Below are 21,612 nucleotides of genomic sequence, written 5' to 3'. Positions count from 1 at the left end.
TTTTTAGATGAGACATTCGTTAATTTGTTTTAGCTACCTTTGCGGTTTAACCCCTTAGCAGTCAGCCTTTTTGAGAATGGTTGTTATTCAAGAATGCTTTGGATATAGCCAAGTTTTGTCTTGTAAGAAAAGGAAACACTCAGCAGATTATTGTTGAAGTGAAAACAAATGAAAGTATGAAAAAGATATGGAAGTTTAAATTTATACTATTTCAAATATAGGCTTAGCCTACTATATAATTTTTATATTATATATATAATATATTTTACAAAATATTTTATATTTATTTATTTACAAAAGATTTTTTGAGGTGCACTCTTGTCAAAAATTCATCAAGTACTCTTTCTACATAATTTGTAACACAAAACGGGTAGAATTTAGAAGTCTTAGACCTTTCCAATGATACTATAATTTGTCATAATTAGATTAGGATTTAATAGAAATATAGTGAAGTAAAGTTAGGTGTCCCGGTAGCGGGACGTTGACAGTTTAAATAAACCAGGCTACATGTTACATATTTCAACAGGGCATCTTTTATTAGCCCAATATTATGAATCTTTTAAATAACCTAGCTTTATTTAAGCGTATTACTCTTTGGGGATGCTTGATCAAGAATATTTTAAAACACAAGATTTCCTTAGCTTCCTCCGCCCTAAATTTCTTTCCTTGCATTCTTCCCTTGTATCCTAAGGGCAATGCAATGGAGCTGAGCGGTGAGAAAAGGTAGAGCGGAAAGGGAACCAGTATGCACACATTAGAAATGAGAAGCACCTCTGACTGCATCCTCATACATTGCTCATCTGGAAGCTTCCACACTCCTCATTCTTTTAACGAGGAGGCTTTTAACCTCCAGTTTCCCCTCTCTGGACATAATGGGTGAACCTTGGCCTAGTTCAACTCTTCTGCCTTGTTCAAATACCCACACTTGCAGTCTTGGCCCCTTGAGAGGCGTGCACACAACAGGAAGTAAAAATGCCAAAGTCTCTCACACCAAAGGCATGTGTCTTATCCACTGTGCCGTCCCCACCTAAAACAGCTATCATGGTATGGGTGACTTGGATGTGCGTGACAATATCATTAACTTGAAGGTGTAGGCCTATATTGAGATTGTACGGAGACATATGCTGCCATTAAAGGCATCTTTCCTGGAAACCATACGGGAACGTTAGGTTAGGGGAACATTCTTTGTTCTGGAGAGGGGGGGCCGGACTCCCCTGCATCTAATGTGCACTGTCCTGTGGGCTTTTTTTTTTTTTTTTTTTTTTGCAGGTTTCCAGCATCCCTGCACAGAGAACTACAATCCTTTTGGATTATTTAATTTTCCTATTGGATGTTCCGCACTTCGTGACGTACCCAGGTTTCAGCTCACCACGCGAGCTACGTCATTGGCAGTATAATTAAGGTTATGGGTACAAATATAAGATGTCTGCCGTCCTCAAGTGGCTGTCAGAGGAAACGCAACACTTTCAGATCAAGGGTATCTTGCTTGAATATCAGGTTGAGGTAGGCTTATGTCTGTTTTATATTTTAGATAGTAAACTTTAGTAATAATATTTTATCTGGTCAAAAGAATGGTTTAATATGTTATCAGTATTATTTTAAAGTATATTTTAATGTTTTAAGGATTCTTCACTGCTGGTGGTTTAGGTGGTATTGGTGGGAATTCTGTGATTTACTTCTCTTGAACTTTTATTTAACTGACAAAAGTACAAAGAAAAAAATATGTTTTCACAAGGCAAATTAATAGTATTTTGTAAACAAATTTAGATTTTAATGGCTGTAACACACTCCAAAAAAGTTGGGACAGAGGCAAACCGACAGTGAAACAAATATCCAGGTTAAACTGTTCTGAAATATAGATGACGGTATCGTGATTGGGCGTAAAAGGAGCATCCCGGTCTTTGCAAGCAAAGATTGGTCATGGCTTGCCACTTGACTCGTCACTCTCTCATTTCATGAGAGAATCGTCAAACAATTCAAAAACCACATTTCTCAATGCAGGATTGCAAAGTATTTGGTTCTATCACCATCTACCATACAAAATATTGTGAAAAGTTTCAGAGAATCCAGAGAAATCTCCATGAATGAAAAGTCAGGAAACCTCTGTTGAATGAGCGTGACCTTTGAGCCCTTCAGACGGCATTGCATGAGAAACCATCATGCTACTGGGTTAAAAATAGCCACATGGACTCCGAAGTACTTTGGAAAACCATTTCCACTTAACAGTCTGCCACTGCATCAAGAAATACAACTTGAATCTCTGTTCCACAAGGAGAAAGCTTTACATCAATTCTATGCAGAGAATTGCTGCAAAATTAAGTTCTCTGAGCCCGAGCTCATCTCAGATGATCCAAAACACAGTGGGAATCTGTGCTGAGGTCAGATGAATCCATGTTTCAACTTATTTTGGGGAAACTGGACAGTAAAAAATCCACCAAAAGCTAGTTTTGTTTAAACAAAACTCCCAGTTTGACTACATGTAGTTTAAACCACACGATTACACCATGACCCTCTACTCTCCAGCATTAGAGCATTCAACCCCTTTCTGAGGCTTCTCGTTGACACAACATTCAAGACATACATTTTAATATGAATCATTTCAGTAACCATTTTAATAATGTAGAACTAAGGTATTAAAAATTGATTTATAACAAACCCAAAATCAAATCTCATTTAAAAAATATACAACAAAGATTAATTGTAGACATTGGGAAATAAAAAGATTTACAAATTCCTTCTAATACAGAAAAGAAAGGCATCACAGAAGTCATGAAAAAGATGTGTGACTGAGTGTAATTCTGAACTGATCATTTGTAGGAGCTATTTTAAGTTTTCCCTGTCTAAAATGTGGTATGTCATTCGATTACAATTACGATTATCTCAAAAATATTTCCAACTCATGCCAGATTTTTCTCTAAAATAAATAAAAGTTCCAGCACAGTCAGACACTTTTAACGGAAGTTGGGCTACGAAATAAAATCTTTTAAACAGGTTAAAAAGTATTGCCATAAACACGCATGTAAAAGCCTGTTCTGTTAATAATTAATCTCATTGTAATAGGATAGGGACATCGGATGGGTGCAATTTTATTTAGTTAAAAATCTCCAAATATGTAATAGTTGATTCTGGTGTACATACAATAAATAAACGTTAACCTTAAGTTACAGTGTACTTTTAAGTAGAGTAATATATATTTCTACAGGGTTGGGAATAAGATTTGGTCTAGGATTGGTTGTATGCATAATTTACTGTTTACTGCTACATTAAGTACATGTAACGATGTAAAATAAAGTATTACCAATAACTAATTAAAAAGACAATTAGAAATAGTCTACTGTGGTTCCTTGGAAATCTTTATTACCAAAGCAAGAGAATAAACAAGATGAGACCATATTTATACATGTATATTTGCTGAAAAAAATTTATTACCCTCAGAACATTTCAATTTACAATTCCATTTCAGCAGATAATTTAAATTACTCATGTGAAGGTGAAGTCAAATAAAATGAAAGAGTAGAGGAAATATTCACAGAGCAAAAACATACAATTTGTAAATCAGTGTGGCCCAATGCCAGGATGACACTCTCCTGTACCTCTGTAACAATATTATCATACTGTTATAATGATATGTTTATATCCAACTTAAACATACAAGAGATCGAGGTACAAAAGGGCTTTTGCAACTCTGCAAATTTTGCAAAACTGCAAAATCACATTCACATTTCTAAAGTGCTTCCTCTACAATGGCCTTAATTCAAAACCATGATGTAATGAGAATCTGCAACAATTTTAAATGAGAAAAAAAAATATTCATGAAAATTCAAAACCTAAATAACCTTTATCGTTCAAGTCCTCTTGCATTGGTGGGAGAGGTTAGCATGGTCAGACACACACACACACACACACACAAAACATGTTGTTAACCAGTGAGAATTAGCAAAAAGAATGAAAGCTGAATCAGTACTTAAACTTTTCTGTAGAACAATAGATTTTTTTTTCAATGCTTCTTAAAGTTGAGTAAATTAAATCAATGGTTAAACCTATACATGAATTAAACAGAGACTTTTGCCTTATGTTCATCTCTTTCACTTTCAACCTTTTCCTTGTCATCTTTGTCCTTGTCCTTGCTCTTTTTGGACTTTTTCTTCTTATGCTTGTGTTTCTGTCCTTTGAGATCTGATTCAGACTCATTACTTGTATGTTTCTTATGCTTTTTGTGTTTTTTGTGCTTCTTGTGTTTCTTCTTTTCCTTCTTCTCCTTTTTGTCCTTTTTCTTTTTTTTGCTGTCCTGACTGCCCGGAGAGCTGGGGCTGCTGCTGGGTCCATGGCTTCCAGAGGGGCTTGGGCTCTGGCTGCCACTGCTGTCCCGCTCTCGTCCTCTCTGCTCCATTTTGCTCTCAGGGTCCGAAGTCTCGCTGTCACTTTCGCTGTAGTCAGGGACAAACGCAGCCTCGTCAGTTTCCCGTGCTAAATCCGATGACAGTCTTGTGGAGCGCGCCGATAGGACTTTGACGTGGTCGCCATGCACGCCACCTTTCTCTGCATCAGACCTAGGCTCTGGAGTCAAAGCTCTATGAGGAGTCCTGTGCTCACGGTCCTTTGTAGAACGTACATCAGAATGCCTAGAACCCTGGCTCTCTTTACTGGATGGCCAGTGTCCTTTGTTATCCTCTGGGCCAGTTCGTTTTGGCTCTGGGGCATTCTGCGATGATGCTCTCTTATTCCTGCTTGGACTTGGACTCCTATTCGACTCCGGTGGGGCTTCAAGTGTTTTTCTCCCAGAGTCTGTATGCAAGTCCTTTACCCTTGAGGGCGATACTCTCCTCCTGATTGGACTTCTCTCATCTTTTGATCTTGTGCCTAAGTGGTCTCTTGCATCATCTCTATGCTCTGGTTTCCTACTGGCAAGGCCTGTTGTTGTCTCTCTACCTACTGGCTTTCTAGAGTTTGGTTCAGGCCTGTCAGATTGCCTGTCTCTGGAAGACTGGGAAGAGCAGCTGCGTTCACTGCCATGGTCACTGCCTTTCTCCTGTGCATGTTCTTTCTCCTGATTAGGTACACTAGGTTTCCTTTTATCAGTTACCTCACGATCTGCAGTGCTGCAGCGGTCTCTTTCTTTCCCTCTGTCCCTTTCTCGCTCTTTGTCAGAATCTTTTTCCTTATCACATGATGTGGGGTCCTTTGCAGGTTTGACATCTGCCTCTTTGGAGGCAGTAGGAGCTTTATCAGCATGGGGAGACTCCTTGTCAGTTGATTTCGCAGCAGTGTCCTCCCCTGAAGGAGCAGAACTGGATGTGTTGATGCCATCTTTTCTAGTTGCAACCTTAGAATCATCGTCCTCAGATTCATAGTCCTCCTTTTCCCACTTGGAACGGGGCACCTGTATCATGACGATTTCGTCCTCAGCAGGGGTGGAGCTGTCATTGGTGTATTCCTCCAGGGTCTTTACCACAGTCTTCTTCAGGTCAAGCTTATCCTCAAGCTTTTTGATGGGGCTTCCTCCTGTGGAGCTGGTGCTGCCAAAGACAACAAATATGAATAAATGGATGGTACAGAAAATAAGACTTGTCAAGTTAATTATTAATATTTAATTTCTCTTACCTGGTGTAATCAACCAATAAGGATCCAGACCCATCAGAAACATGCACCTTCCTTCTCAATTTTCCTCTAGACTTGTCTAGCCTGCCCTTTCCTGTGGCATGAGCAGAGTCCTCAGCTGAAACTGGCCGATCAATGCTAGATATTCTCTTGCCAATTTCCCTGTTGATTTTAATCTTTCTTACAGGCTCAGGCTTAATATCCATCAGAGACGGAATAGCTACTTTCTCCTTCTCAACTGGCCTTTCACTCTCCAATCTGGGTTTAGGTTTTGGAGAGCTTTTGACCACGTCAACTTCCATTTTTGCTACTTTTACAGGAGGGACATCCAGGTCTTTCGCAGATGGCTTGTCATCTTTCCGTTTCTTTTTCTCCTGTTTGGGAACTTCTCTTGATGCCTTGGTGTGCATCTTCTCCTCAGTTTTCACAGGCTTCTCTTGCTCTTTTTTGGGGACTTTCCCATCTTTGTCAGATACTTTGTCTTGCTTTGGAAGGTCTTTCACCAATTCCTTCCTGCTTTTGATCTCATCTTTGATGGGCTTCAGCTCCTGGTGGTGTTTAATGGGCCTAGACTGCATCAACTTGCGTGGGAGCATGAGTTTGGACTCTGAAGACTGAGGTTTACTTATTTCAGATTTGTGGGATGGTTCGTCTTTGACTCTCTTAATGGCTGGTTCAGTGGGAGCCCCCTTCTCTCGCGGTGCATCAGATTCCTTCTCTCTAACAGATTTTGAGATCTTGCCCGATGGTTCCTTCTGCCCACTGCTTTCAGACCTTCGTTTACCTTTGTCAGATTTGCTTTTAGTCCTCTCTTTCTTCTCCTTTTCAGGGGTTCTCTTGTAGGGCACTGCAGCACTATCCATGGGCTCATCCCTGACAGGTGTGGCATCATCACGGCTTGAATTAATCAGCAAGGAGTCCCCTTTACGATCATCTTTTCTGGAATCATCCATAGAGTCAGAGTGGCTGAATAGATCATCATCTCTTTTCTTTTTGCGATGTTTCTTATGTTTCAGTGACTTGGTGTCTGTAGCAGTGCTGCCACTTGGTTCTCGGTCCTTGATAGATTTCGAAGAATCTTTGTTAAATCCTCTCACTGCTCCAGTGGTGTTGACATGAAGGTGGCCATACTTCTCAGCACACTTTTCTTGGTATGTCATTGCCACTCTGCCTCTTGGAGGAACACTGTGGCTCTGAGGTGGTGGCGGGTAGTCCTCCCGACGTCCCCTGCCATAGGGGGAGTTTTCTCTTGGTCGGGGAGGAGCAAAACGCTCAGGAGTAAAGGGATCTCTGGTGCCTGGAATACGGCCCCTCATTTGGCCACTTGGTGGGTTGTTATAACTCTTAAGGTACTTGTCGTACCACTCCCTGTATTCTCTTTCCCACTCTCTGTATCGCTCTCTCTCATAGGGGTCACTCTGGTCTACATTTCGACCATAATAAGCCTTAGCATCATAAGGAGGGAGCTCTCTGTACCTCCCTGTGTATTTGCGCTCACCCTCATTTTGAGAAGGGGGGGGGAGTTTCTTGCTGGGACTGTGATTTCTATACATTGGAGATCTGGAGCGAGACCGATAAATTCCACCTCCCATCCCACTCATCTCCCGACCCCTATATGACGGAGATCTACTGTGGGAGCGATGGTATGTAGGAGTCCGTGACCTGGATCGATAGCTACGGCTTCGACCTCGGCCCCTCCGAGAGTATGGCGAGCGAGAGAAGGAGCGTGATCGGGAGCGCGATCTTGACCGAGACCGGGATGGTGATCGAGAGTAGGAACGTGGTGATCTGGACCGAGAGCGAGATTTTGAATAAGAATATGATGAGCCACTGTAGGAAGAACCCCTGTATGGAGATTTTGATCTGAAAAAAAGGTAAATTTGGGACAATTTAGATGATGCCAAACATTTCCCATCAAAAATGACAGCTTACTGTTGGACCTGTATTTATCCTAACCTAGAGTAGGATCGCCTTCTCTCCTTCTGGATCTTCCTATACTCCAAAAGCTCTTTGGCAAAGTCATTGGTGAACTCTTCAAGTTTGGACGACTTCTCCCTGGTAACGAATCGACATTGGGAACTATTTATCAAAGACAGGAAGGAAATAAAACTTTGCAGTTAAAATTTGGTTATTCATTACAACACACATTATTATTAGGAGTGAGAGGGGAAGAATCCACACAACACTCAATTACACAATCCATATTTAATTAACTCTCATAAGACACAAATAAATCATAATGCTTCAATCAAAACAACCACATAACCATATGAGGAACGAGCCAATTAACCAATTCAATAAATAAATTACACACACATATATATATATATATATATATATATATATATATATATATATATATATATATATATATATATATATATATATGGTTTTTCCAGGCTCAAAACGAGGCGGAAGGGGTCAAATCCTGATCATGCATGCATTTTGATAAGAATTAAATTTGTATTTTTTGTAGACCATCATATACTGTTTCCCGGTGGACCTCACCACCTCTGGGGGGAGGTCAGGGGGTATGGCCACCCATAAGAACATTTTGTACAATTTAAAGATAAATTCATTAATCTGGTGCACTTTGAGTTGCCCGAATTTTATTTAAAATAAAAGTTCTACTTTTGGCAAAATTGCACTTCCTTAATGGGAATGCCAAAATTAATAGCCTAAATAGAGGCTTTACCCCCTTGTTCCCGTCAGTACATTAGGTAGGCCTATATATTATAAACTAGGCTATCAATCGCCACTTACATTAAATAAAAACCAAAATCATCAGTTTTCAGTAATTCCCTAGTTATTTTTTTTATATTGACGTTATACCCCCCCACACACACACATATTTAATGTGTAAAAACTCTACATACTCTTCTTTAAGTCTACGCTGCTGTCGGTAAAACTCCTCCTTGGATAGAAAAGGTGCTGCTGGCATAGAAGAGATAGGGTTGGCTATAGGTGGCTGGGCACCAGGAGGCACCCACGGAGCTGTCACAGGTGGGACAGGTGGAAATACAGGTGGTGGAATGTTGAAGGGAGGGGGAGGCTGCTGTCCAGGAGGATACTGTATGGGATACTGCTGAGGAACAACACCAGGAGGCTGAGGCATAGGGTGTGGTGGAGGAGGAAATAGAGCAGGAGGGCCATACACTGGAGGGATAACAGGCGGAAGATTTTGGACTGGTGGAGGCTGTGTTCTTTGTGGTCGCTCACTAGGACCTCTCCCTCGATTTGTGGACCTGATGGGATGAATAGACTGGAGTCAAATATTCATCTTTTTTTGAATCAAGCTTAAATATTTAAAGATTTTACTCTTTGATACTTACGGATCCCACGCACTACGGCTTCCAGTTGGCCTTGGTCCACTAGTCCTTGGCTGTCCTAAAAAGGGGAAGAATTGTAAATAACAAAAACCACCAAGTCAAAAAAAAAAACTCACCTAGATAGTGTTGATATTATCTTACCTGGTCTGTGCATGTGGTGCTGAGGCATATTCGGCTTTCCAATCACTGGGACATGGAATCCCTAGGCAAAACAAATGGGTGGGGGGATCACTCAATTGTACTCATGCAAACAAGTTAAAGGCTTTACAGTAAATCTCTCTACTTGGCTTGTCTGTTTTTGCAATACAGAATTCAAATTATATTGTATTGTTTGCAACATAGTAAGTGAACAATTTATAACTGACAAAGAAAAAAAATGCTGCATATTGCATCTAAAATGTAATTTTTCCTCAATATTTTAGTATTAACGGAAATACTCTTGCTTGTGTAATATGGCTCTATTAGTCTATGTAATTCTCTTTTATTAGCTAACTTAAAACTCTGTAAAAAGGTAATACCTTGGGAAAAGATGAAGTTGTAGGGACAGAGGTTTCTGAAGAAGGCACGACAGTAGATGCTGAGACCTCTGATTCCCTGAGAAAAAAAAAAGAAAAAAATTAACACCTGCATAGACATACTCGAGTTGGGTACCTCATGTTTTACACCAGTGGCTCCTCTGAAGTGCTAGAGAATTATTTACTTAGATGAAGGAGGGTCATCCTGCTTAGCAGAGTGCTGAGGAGAGTTCACCACAGGGCTATAGTTTGATGCTGCAGGTGCGGTGCTGCTGTGTACAGTAGAGGTGCTAGAAGAAGGTGGAGTACTGGAGGGCTGATGAGTGATAACAGGAGATAAAGGGGCAGCAGGTGTGCTTTGGGGAGGGCTGCTATCAGCTGTGGAGCTCGGAACATTGGCCATGAGAGGGTCCTGCTGGCGTGAGGTTGCCAGTCTCAGAGGTGGCCGCTGGACAGTAGCCTGCGTTTGGGCTCCTTGTGTAACAGCTGCAGCTTTTCGAATCCTCTTGGTATATCCGGTTTCATTCCTAAAATTATTCACTGCCTGGGGTTGGATAGAAATGTTTGTGTTAATGATATACTATTACGTTAGAAGCAAAAACACAGCAGTTTAACAATGATTAAGATAGGGATTTCTTACTTGGCGCAAGAATTTGTTTGCGATCAAAGCATCAGGAGATACATCCGATTGTTTGCAGGTTGGGCAAACATGTTCTTCAGACTCCAGCAAACATGTCCGAATACCTGCGGTAAAAAGATTGTTAGCTTCCACAAGTCAAAAACACTTAATCTTTCTGGCAAATGTTTTTTATATAGACACTTACACTCATCACAGTAACTATTTCCACAGCAGGGGATAACCACAGCATCAGTCATTAGATCCTTACAGATCAAACACAGCAGCTCATCAGGTACAGGATCTTCTTCCTCTGAAGATGAAGATTGATTTTGGGGCAAGAATGGTGGCTTCTCTTTTTTCCCAATGGCATAGGCCTCACTAAAAGCAAGCGTAATATGATTAATCGAGGACACTACTCTGATGGTTTTGCATAATTGTGTCAGAAGTGAAAAATATGAATTTTCCTTTAAAACAAACCCTTACAAGAAGGCCAAGTATACTCACGCATCAATAGTAGGAATGGCATATATTCCACTGTTGGTCAACATGACTCCCTTTCTGTTTGGATCATCAACCTCCACCATGAAACTCCGAGGAATTCCTGTGCTTTTCTTTATCCGTTGAGGAGCTTCAAAACTTCGATCCTGCTAACGCACATTTGATATGCAAGATTAAATTTCTTCTCTGACTAAATGAGCATACTATGGTAATAAAAATTTACGCACACAAAAAGTTATAGTAAGTGTCACCAAGTTCAAATCAATTGTAATATTAAAGCAGTTGTGGTAATGAAAACCCAATTACCCCATTCGTTGGGCAGTTTCGGATATAATGTCCAGTTTTTCCACAACGAAAGCATGTGTAGTTTGGTGGAGGTGGACCAACAAGCTTCTTTGCATAACTAATGAATAGAGATTCATGTTAGAAATGATGCTGAGAGCAATTTCAAATAAGATGCCAATGTCTTGAATTGCATACTTACTGGATTGGGTCATACTCATGGTTGGACTGAGACATCATTGCTTTTATTTTGTCTTCCTCTGAAGCATTTGTTTCAGCAAGATTGGCTGTCTGTTTAACAGGTAATAATGTTGTCACATAAAATCAATGTTGGAATGTTCATTCGAGCCCAGAGATTTACTGAAACCTTGTCCTGTAAGAAGCAGCTTCTTGCCTCTATCAGTGCGAGATCATTCAAAATACTAAAACCTAAGTGAGTACCACCTCAGGCCATGAAATGACAAAACCCATTTTATATATTAACGCAAAATAACAAGTATAAAGTTAAAATCAAAAGACAATCAACGACTCATGCAAGACTTAATACCAACTACACACATGCATTGCCCATCGTCTAAGAGTCTATTTAGTTTTATTGGAATGTCTCTTGGGCAAGTGAAGAAAAGATTTCACACTAACATGAAATGCAGTCAGAGCATAAGACATGTACACAATACCAAATTACAATGGCATGATCAACCTGAAATTCAATATTGCTGTTGCACCAAAATTTTTAGATTTTTTTGACAACAATAAAGACAATTAATCCATTATCCATAATAGAGAAAATGCTTCTGGTGTTTTTAAAGCCTAGTATATAGAAAATTATAATTTTGTGAAGACTGCTCATATTGCTTTACAAAGAAAATAAATAAAAAAAATGCACAAGACAAGTGAATAGCCGAGGGAATTTAAGAAATGCAGAGATTTGATCTTCATTGCGAAAAATTAACAAAAGATCACAACAGAATTCCAGGCAGAGTGCCTAATTTTTCAATTTAGAAAAAAAAAATCTCAACACCTGCAATTAGCATTCTATTTCACACTGATGAAAGGCAGTTGGCTCACTCTTTACAGGACCAGGCTTTCACAAGTATCAACACAATTATACAAATAACTAAATATTAATCTTACAGAAATTTAATAACTGATTTGATAATTTCAAAATGCTAAATTCTCAGTATTATTACTGATAAGCAATTTTGTCACAAATGCAAAACATACAAATTCACAGAGTATTACATTCACTTAACATTCTAAGCATATATAAACAAGCTAGATGTGACGAAACACAAGATTTGACAAAAAAAAAAAAAAATATTGCACACTTGTGCCTACATTATGGCTTGCCAAATCCAAAACACGGAAGTTAGAAACAGTAGAACAGTGTTATCAAGTAGTTACAGAGTTTAAAATACCTTTGAAAGCAGGGCCAGTGAAATGGATGAAGAATCATCAATCTGTCATCGGAAAAAAAACATTAAAACAAAGAGGGGTTGACCACTATGACAAGGCACAAATCTATCATGCCCAATAGAGAGAATCTGGACAAATAAGTCTTCAAAGTTAACACTATATAACACAATTAGTAATATTTCAACCAAATCCTAATGGAAAGACACAAAATTTATTTAAAAGCATTTAAAAATATAAACACCATAGTTAATAGAACATGATATATTTATCTTGAATAAGTTCATCACTAGGGTTGTCACGAAACCAAAGTTTTGAGGTTCTCAGTACCAGAGCAAAAACTGTTGAATCAAGTAATTTGAAATGGTTTGTTCCTTTTAATCTCATCTATTGATTATCATTGAAATCATTGCAGTTTCATATTCAATCATGCATGTAAAAACTGCTGTCGATACAGAAACTTTGCAGAATGAAAAACTGACTTAGATTGTGAAGAGCCCTTAATAATGACCAAGACTCAATGAATTCTGCACTCTTGGCGAAAACTTGCGTTAAAACAAACAAAAAAGCCTGTCTTAATTGTACAATAAATCTCGTTTACACTTTGTTGGTTATAATGATAGGATTTATGAGTATGCGGCTCACGTGTAACAAATCCAAACTTTGTGAGCTTTCAGAGGTGTTAGGCAAATTCTGACTAGCACCTCTAATAGGCCATCGTGTTCACGTGGTCAACAGATATGATTGGCGAAACGCTTGTAAAAACACGTTACAAATAGAAACATTTGACGCTCAGAACACTTAAACGAGCGAGTTTAAAAAGCAGCATTTATCAGCAGGTACCGAATATACCCGGTACTAGAGAAATGCTGGTACCGTCAACATTTGTTTGTACCGACTGGTTTGTTTGACAACACTAGTCATAACTAGCTAATGGATATTTTTGAGCTTTGAATCACTGAACACTGTGAAAAAAAGTATAGCTTTATAGCCATGTTTCACAGACCAAGGCAATTACCGGTACTTGTAATATAAGAAAGATGTAACTCATCAAAAAACCCTATGGAAAGTGAACACACAGGGCCTTAAGAAAGATGTGAGGGAGTTAAACACTGAAGTTTTATTGTACAGTAAGTCATATAGAAAATGCAATTTATTCATATAGAAAATATAACTAATACAACAGGCCATATAGAATATGAAATGTGTATTTAAAACTGTCCACTGGAATTAGGTTCTTTTGTAAATAAGTGTCCTACATAATGTGCCTCGTAGTGGGTCAATTGTTTTATAGCTAGTTTGGGTCTCAACATCACATAAGTACATGGGAGAGAAGCGAACTACAAGTGCTATCACAAAGAATTTTGTTTGTTTGTTGCATAGTTCATCTGTCTCAGTGGCCGGTTGCATAAACTGTTTAGACTAGTCATCTACATTTTTCCTTCAAGACTGGTCCTAATTATTTTTTTTATGTCTGTTACATAAAAAGGTGGCTTGATCTTATTAGATTTGAAAAAGTCAGTCAAACCAGTTCTCAAGAGACAGTCTTAACCACATAGTGGCCAAGTTTATGCAACTGGCCCAGTAGCTGATTTGCATACATTAGAAAGACATCAAATATGGAAAAAAAGTACAAGTCACATGATTCAAATATGAATAAGCAGATTTCTGTGGAGATTAAAAATACAATGTTCAAAAAAAGAGGGTGGTGATAAAAAGAAATTTTGTTAGAATAATCACAATTTGCCATGTCAGAATGACAAATGCTAGCTGAAACGATTTCTGCAATTACAAAAGTTGTGCCCAAGAATCACCATCTCACTCACACTGACTTTTTACCCAAGATGTACAATTTCTGCAACAATTGGCCCTCTTAAAACACAAATTTGAAAAATTAATCTAACGTAAATTAGACTCAGAATTCAGATAATTTAGAGTACAATTTTAACTAGAACAGGGAATTTAAATTCAGTTGTACAACTAAAGGTAATTTGTTTTCCATGAACGAAGATTTTATCATTAAAGGGTTAGTTCACCCATGAAAATTCGGTCAGTATTTACTCACCCTCATGTTGTTCCAAACCTCTATGTGTTTATTTGTTCTGCTGAACACAAAGGAAGATATTTGGAAGAATGTTTTAATCAAACAGATCTCATTCCCTATTGACTACCATAGTAGGAAAAAATGCATACTATCAATGGGGAATGAGATCTGTTTGATTAAAACATTCTTCCAAATATCTTCCTTTGTGTTCAGCAGGACAAATAAACACATAGAGGTTTGGAACAACATGAGGGTGAGTAAATACTGACCGAATTTTAATTTTTGGGTGAACTAACCCTTTAAAGCTACAAAAGAACCAAGTCTCGTTTGATTATCCTTTGAACGCCAAGAGCCAGTTTCCAAAACACTGAGCCAAGTCAAGAACAAATCGCCAGCAAAAAATACTCGATTCACCTTGTCAGTTAGTCCAAGGCAAGGCTCATTATGTTTTAGGTAACACACTTTGATAAAAAACAAAACAAAACAAAAACTCCTGTCTCTCACACTCATACATCCACACAACTAAATCAAACTATTGTGCCTTATAATAGCAATTGAGTAAACATAAGTAGTCAGACACTGAAGCTGTATGATACAAGGTGAAGTTAAATAACACAATGTATTTTTTTTATTTACAAACAAACAAAACAAAAAAACACAGCTTTTTACAGATGTGCCACTTTAAGGACAAACAAATTGAATATTGGCCATGTTCAAGTATTATGTAGATCAATATGATCTTACACTACACTGTACAACAGAATTCATATTTGTAGATGACTTATTCAATGTGAAACAGTGTATTAGCATGCGCACAGACTTCTGTACACTCTGGAAATTGTATAAAAACATGAAAATCAACGCAACAGCTTTAGCGAATCACACAATATAAACATTAAGCTCAACACACTTTGTTATCTTCAAACAGGTTTCAAAGACAACACTGAGGAGCATTAAAAAATTTCTTAAATTGTTTCAAGACAAAGCAACTGGTGAGGAGTTTGAAAATGTGTGTAATGAGACAAGGAAATGAGGTGTTTTTACATACTGCTTTTGAAGATCCACTTGGTTCAGATCGATCGCTGCAAAACAAAACAACAACAAAAGAGGTTAACTTCCAATTAAAATTACTCAACACTGATAATTCTTCAACATTAACTGCAAGGCCACAACTGCTTAACTGAAATGAGGTGTATTTCTAAAGTTGCCAATTACGCTCTGCTAAGGCTAAAAAAAAAAGGATGGGATGAATTCAGATGGATAAGGACACCTTTTCATCTTAAAGGGATTCAGGGTGATTGGGACACTTTAAAGGGATAGATAACCCAAAAATAAATTCTGTCATCATTTACTCAACCTCATGTAGTTCCAAACCTGTATGAATTTCTTTCTACTGAACACTAAATATATTTTGAAGAACGACTGTAAACAAACAGTTGATGGTAGCCATTGACTTACATAGTGTTCTTTTCCTTTCCTTTCCAACATTCGTCAAAAATTCTTTTTTTTATAGTAGTTTAAAATAGTAGATTAAAAGTAGTTTGGAAACAGCAGTAGCAATATTCACAATTCCTCTTATTCATACAATGAAAATACAGTTTGGGACAGGGTTGACTCCAAATGCAATAGTTTTTCCACTGCTTTTCTCCAATCATAGCAGCTTAAGTTCAAAAATGCAGAAATGCAAATAAACTGACAATTTTGGTGTAAGAACATTCTTAGTGAGAATGAAAAATTGGATTGGCAATTTTAGTTATGGTGTGCTTTTAGTAAAGGCTGTGCTTTGAGAACAAACATACAAAACAAGACTAAAAACACTGCAGAGCAGATGGAAAAAGCTAATTTAAGTGTCAGTGTACTTACATGACATATGTTTTGCTTGTCGACTTAAGCCCTCCAATAGGGATTCGTCTGATGATGACAGAAGAGTTTTTGGGAATGAGGGCACCATCATCAGTGTATTCTGTAAGCAAAGGCAAGAACGACAAAGTCATTAATCAACATGCCGAATTTTCCATAATTTCTTTCTAAGTGATATCATGGAGAGGAAACGACGCGTAAACTAACGTTATACAAAATGGAGTCTTCACGGCACAAGTATGCGGGAAAATCAACGTAGAAATTGAACTAACACTAATAAATATAACTTACTAACCATAATATTCATGACAGTTGATTTGACAAACGTAATAACTCGACTTAAATAACTAAAAAAACACTGTTGGCCGTCAGGATTTAGCCGTATTACCGTACGCTTAGCTAGCATAACGTACATTAGCATTGAGATTTCTACAATAATAAAAACATTCTCTGACAAAAATGTATTATACATGCAATCTTTCAGGTCACGTAAATATTAGTTTTAAGCAACCTCAAAGATAGTGTGTAAGCAACTCATTTGACCAGCTTATCTTACCTTCTTTAGTTTGAGCGTTGGTGATTTGTAGGTCGCAATCCGCGGCCTTCAGCTTTTCTCGCCCCATGATCTGGCGTTTCAAATCACTGAGCGTGATGTGAAGGCCATCAAAGGTGACCGTATCGTAGTTAAGTTTAGAAGAAAACTTGTAATGGACACAAGACATGTTTAAACAATCCTTGTGGTCAGATACCACCACACACAACCAAACTCAACTACAATTCGCACGATCACGTGGGCTCTCCCAGCGATCAACCTTACTCAATGTCAGTTTATCAGCTTAACAATTCAAGCATATTAATAGCCATATTTGCTCATCTCAACACTCTCTTTAATCAAGAGTCACCACTAAAGAGGTCGTGTGGGTTTTGCCTCAAGTTAATAACTGCGATTTGAAAATATCAAGTGTTCAAAGAGATTGTGATCAAGTGCAACACGCAATCTTAATGACGAAAGTGACTTTTAGTCCACGGAATTCCCCGGCCGAAGCCAGAAACTCTCCTGCGGGTTCTCAAAGTCCCAGGGCCATATGGCGGTTAGCCGCGAGCTGTCCGTAAGGTCCAACTCTGACAAAGAAATAAAGAGTTCAAACGGTGTCCATATAGGTGAACGTGTAGAGTCCTGCCAAATATGTCGCCCAAGTGTCCGTTTCGAAGTTCCTCCGAAATGTTTGTTCGGTGTAGTCCAAATTTGAACACAACACAAACCGACGTAGTTTGAGGCAAGGCCTGAAACAATGTGCTAGCAGTAGCAGCTAGTGTGATCAACCTAAAATGGCGTCCATCACACATACAAAAAAACCAACAAAAGACTAACGTTATAGCAAAACCATTACAAAACGCTAAAACAAAATGAGCAAGAAAACCGGTCCTCCTTTTATCAAGATACTGCCGCGGTAATCCAGTCGCCCCGTCGTAAACACCGGTGACCACATATATGTTTAAATCACAGTTAAACCGTGCCGACTACATAAGCTTTCGAAAACAACTCGACAACTACACGCATTCGAGGGGGTTTCCGCAGAGAACGCAGGGGCAAAGAATGAAGACGTCACTAGGAGGGGCAACGACTACGCATGCGCAGAGACTACCAATTGCGGAACGTCAACAGATTACAGTACTACAAATAACAAATAAAAACCTTACCCAAATCACAGAAATATATATTTTTTTATGTTACTCATTTAAAGATCGTTTTCAGGGTGCATTGTTTCATTAAATGCCAGAACATATTTGTTAGAAGATTTTTGCAACATTGAAATTTCGTCCTAATTTAGAATTAGTAGTAGTATAATAATAGTATTAGGCTACATTGCTTTTCCGTTTCCTTACATTGGTCACCAAAGCCAAATAATATATAAAATGCACGGATAAAAAATTATCAGACAAAATGTTTTCGTAAAAGGCTACACTGGTCTATGCAGCACTTTATAAAAGTTACACTTCGTATAAAAATCCATTTACATTTCTTTGGGTAGCTTGTAATAATAATTAGTTGCATTTTAATTTAGTATATTTTACTATATTAATTAGGCTACTACAGATATGCGATAATAACCAAACCTTTTCCAGTGTAAATAATTTCAGCCCACTTTGTTTTTAATTTATTAGGAGAGGAATTATGATTTATAACCACCAGATGGCGGACTATACAAATTATCGTAGAAGCCCACGTCATACTAGAGATATTGTGCTGCTTGTAGCATTAAACAAACATGCACTCTTGTCTATTTTTAATATGCTCAATCTGAAACCAAAAACGTTTTCAAGTTCAACACCGATATTTTGTTTTAGTTCTTGGTGAATCACAGGCTACAATGTTTAACAGCAATGCATTGGATTAGGCTTCTTCATTTTTATGGCCTTAGATTTCAAGAGACGGCATCTTCAGTTTTTAGTCAAAATTCTTATCTGTTGCAAAATGTTGCTCTTAGATAAACAAAGAGACTGCATAACTCCCTTTTTTTAATAGAAAATATTACAGTAATTTTTTCTCAACAATCCCTGTTCTCTTCATGTGTGGGATTTAATCTGTCGTGACAAGAAAGCTAGCTAAGTCGACCAATGCCAGCAAAATGTTTATTTTCAGAAAGCATCTGTGCACTATTTATTCTTCTCCATGTATCTGCAGTAGCCTATATGGATATTTGCTCAGGCTTATAGTCTTATTGTGTTCTTCAGGCACAATTAAAATACAGAACGTGAATGAAAATAGTTATTCCCTCTTGATCTGATAAATTACAAATGTGTGCGACTGAAACACCAAAGAACACTTGCAACATCAGTCCGAATTAGAGCTAGGCTACTTGCAATAGTGTTCATGTGTGTGTGCAAATCCATTCAGGCATTTGGAGAACACATTTAAAGGTGCAGCACCGTCGGTAGTTTGTGTTGGATGCTGGACACAAGCACATGCCGACAATATTCCAGCCATACAGCTCTGTCCACATTTTAATCATCAACATTTAGCCAATTTCGGTGTCTTTTGATGGAGGCTGAATACTAGCCAGTCATATTTTTTCTCTTTCCGATGTTAGAGGTCGATATTATCTGCTCGAGGCATGTCCTGACTTGCGGTTTAACTCATGAATATATAATCTACCTGAACCAACTGCATATTAACAACAACAAAAAGTCCACCGACGACTACCTGCATGGGTTCACAGTCAGGCTGCGTACTCATGGTAACACTTCATCTGAACTTGTGAGATGCACACTCTTCTGTTGCCCCTGAGTGTGAGGAACGTTTGGCTCTCAGCTGTCATATCAAGCTCTAATTTTCTCAGAAGGAAGGAGTGACTGATGGTCACCTACTTGTCTGCCATTTACTATTTCTTCCCCAGCAGCCCCTAGCTGTCTTTATTACCACAGACTGCTTTGCACAGCCAATCAGTAAATCCAGTTCATTTTGCTCAAACACTGGCCTTCAGGGGACACACTGTGCGTGGATATGCTGTGCAGCTTCAACACATGGGCTATATGAATTTGACTGTTCTGGCTTTGTAAGCCCTGGATTAAATCATTCCACTTCACAGAATGACACTGCATTTCTTATTTAATTTATTTTTTGGACATTCCATTTACTCTCCCCCATATCTTTAAATGGGTGTGACTAGTCTTTGTTTTACTGTAATATACCAGTTGTTTCTCCTAGGCAGCAATTTCTACCAGTAAATGCAATTCTTTTGAACTTCCTATTCATTTATCAAAAAGTATAAAATATTGTTTTTAACATTGATAATAATAAGAAATGTTTCTTGTGCACTACATCATCATAGACTGATTTCTGAAGGATCACGTGACACTGAAGACTGGAGTATGATGCTGAAATTTTAGCTTTGCCATCACAGGACTACATTACATTTTCAAAAATATTTAAATAGGGAAATATTCCAATTTTTAAATGCAGCTCTGGTGAGATTTCTTTCTAAAACATCAATAATTCTTATCGATCCCCAAACTTTTATGGAACACGATAATTCAATAAAACAAATAAATTTGCCTCTGAGTCAGCTTCACTCACAAACACGTTGTTATGTAACACTTCTGCTAATCCACATCATCACCCCTTTGCAAGATCTCCTTCAAGTTGACTGTGTTCATTTGTGCATCTCTTGCTTTGAAGACAGCAGCAGGGTTTGATGAGGTGAAGGGACCCAAACACATCCCCCAGAGGTTCTTGTGAAGAGTTTGTGGTACGACGGCCCAAGAAAGACTTCGTCATGCCATCTAATTTGTTAGAGCAGGTGTTTATGCAAAAAGGGAAAGCAAAAAGGAAGAGACTTGTTATGTCTTATATAACACTGGCAGATGACTGTAATTATCGTTACATGTATATAAATACCTTTGCAATGTTAGTTTTAGTAGAACTCATTTTGTATTACCATTTCATTTTTTCCTATTCAGACTTCAGACATTAAGTATTGCTTAGAGGAGATGACCGAACACATCTGTCTAGCATGGAGAGAGAGTAAAAGCAGTGCAGGTGTTTCCAGAGATAAATCCAAAAGATCCTCCCCGCTGTGCGTCAGGCAGCCACAACCTCGACAGTCGTGAGAGGTAATTAAAATCAGTGCTATCATTGCATGTTTGGAGAGGTGCACTTTGGGGAGGAAGGATGCTCTGGCACTTCAGCGGAGGAGGGAACAGAGCAAAATCATCAGCCATTGTGTATAGAGGCTGCCTCCCACTCAACTGCCTCACAAAGCTCTGCTTTACTCCCATGTCAATGAGAACACCAATGCAAATGCAAACACATGGAAATCGATGTACACGACGTGGACATCTCCGACACGACGCAAGACAAGCGCGGTGTCCCTGTTGCACATCTTGCAGTGTAAATTAAATGTTCAAATACAGACTCACAGAAAAGCAGAGGAGCGATGAGGAGAGGAGGGGGTTTGTGCTCAAGGAGGAGGTTTTTGGGTCACTTGCTCTCTCTTGGTTCCCCACTTGGTAGTGACAGCTGGCAGCTGGGACCCAGCTTTGCCCCTTGGTGAACACCTGGGTAAAATCCCCCTCGGCCTGCCATAAAATCCCAGAAGCTCCTTCTCACCTCCTGAGGGAGGACAATTTTCTCTCTCCTGTTTTTGCCTGTGGGGTTTTATCTTAAGCGGATATTTTAGAAAGATGATTCCCAACATGAAACCTTGGGAGTAGATACATAGCACTATAGACAGAAGTACAGAATTGTTTTTGAGATGCACAGACATTAAAATTCCAGCCAATACCAAAATCCGGTAATTATTTTCATGTAAATAAATATGCTAAAAATACTATTTACACTATTTTGTCTGAATAAATTAAAAATGAAACTAGAAAAATCAACTGTCTCAAATGCTACAAGTGAAGTTAGGTATCACAACATTACAATGCTCATTGTGAAAAAAAAAGTACATT

General features: G+C 38.5%; 1 protein-coding gene across 3 annotated transcripts; it reads right to left on the bottom strand.

Annotated features, from left to right (window-relative positions):
- Positions 1–3,335: 3,335 nt before the first annotated feature.
- Positions 3,336–17,743, bottom strand: rbbp6 (retinoblastoma binding protein 6). Of its 3 annotated transcripts, none has more exons than XM_039687488.2 (17): positions 16,715–17,743; positions 16,162–16,261; positions 15,347–15,380; positions 12,260–12,301; positions 11,044–11,132; positions 10,866–10,962; positions 10,566–10,708; positions 10,267–10,439; positions 10,083–10,186; positions 9,628–9,986; positions 9,446–9,521; positions 9,069–9,129; positions 8,931–8,985; positions 8,475–8,843; positions 7,555–7,677; positions 5,602–7,461; positions 3,336–5,516 (listed from the first exon to the last, which is right to left on the bottom strand). In XM_039687488.2, the coding sequence occupies exons 1-17, from the start codon at positions 16,878–16,880 to the stop codon at positions 4,052–4,054; spliced, it is 5,316 nt and encodes a 1,771-aa protein (XP_039543422.2). In that variant the 5' UTR covers positions 16,881–17,743; the 3' UTR covers positions 3,336–4,051. The 3 variants fall into 3 exon arrangements, with proteins under 3 accessions (XP_039543422.2, XP_039543424.2, XP_039543423.2); XM_039687490.2 differs by having other exon boundaries at positions 7,555–7,653; XM_039687489.2 differs by having other exon boundaries at positions 10,566–10,705.
- Positions 17,744–21,612: the final 3,869 nt, after the last annotated feature.

Source organism: Pimephales promelas, chromosome 3, assembly GCF_988280905.1.
Source record: "Pimephales promelas chromosome 3, fPimPro1.hap1.1, whole genome shotgun sequence".
In the NCBI taxonomy this organism is placed as follows: Eukaryota; Metazoa; Chordata; class Actinopteri; order Cypriniformes; family Leuciscidae; genus Pimephales; species Pimephales promelas.
The sequence above is the reverse complement of the archived record's forward strand: the minus strand, read 5'-3'. Positions and strand labels throughout refer to the sequence as shown.

Bases quoted from the DNA above. Each gene is read 5' to 3' on its own strand.
- rbbp6 (XM_039687488.2), bottom strand. From the start codon at position 16,880: ATGTCTTGTGTCCATTACAAGTTTTCTTCTAAACTTAACTACGATACG. The intron at 12,302-15,346 runs GTATGTAAAAAC...TTCCGATGACAG, and splicing joins CAAGTGGATCTTCAAAAGCA to ATTGATGATTCTTCATCCAT. The intron at 8,986-9,068 runs GTAAGATAATAT...TCCCCTTTTTAG, and splicing joins GCACCACATGCACAGACCAG to GACAGCCAAGGACTAGTGGA.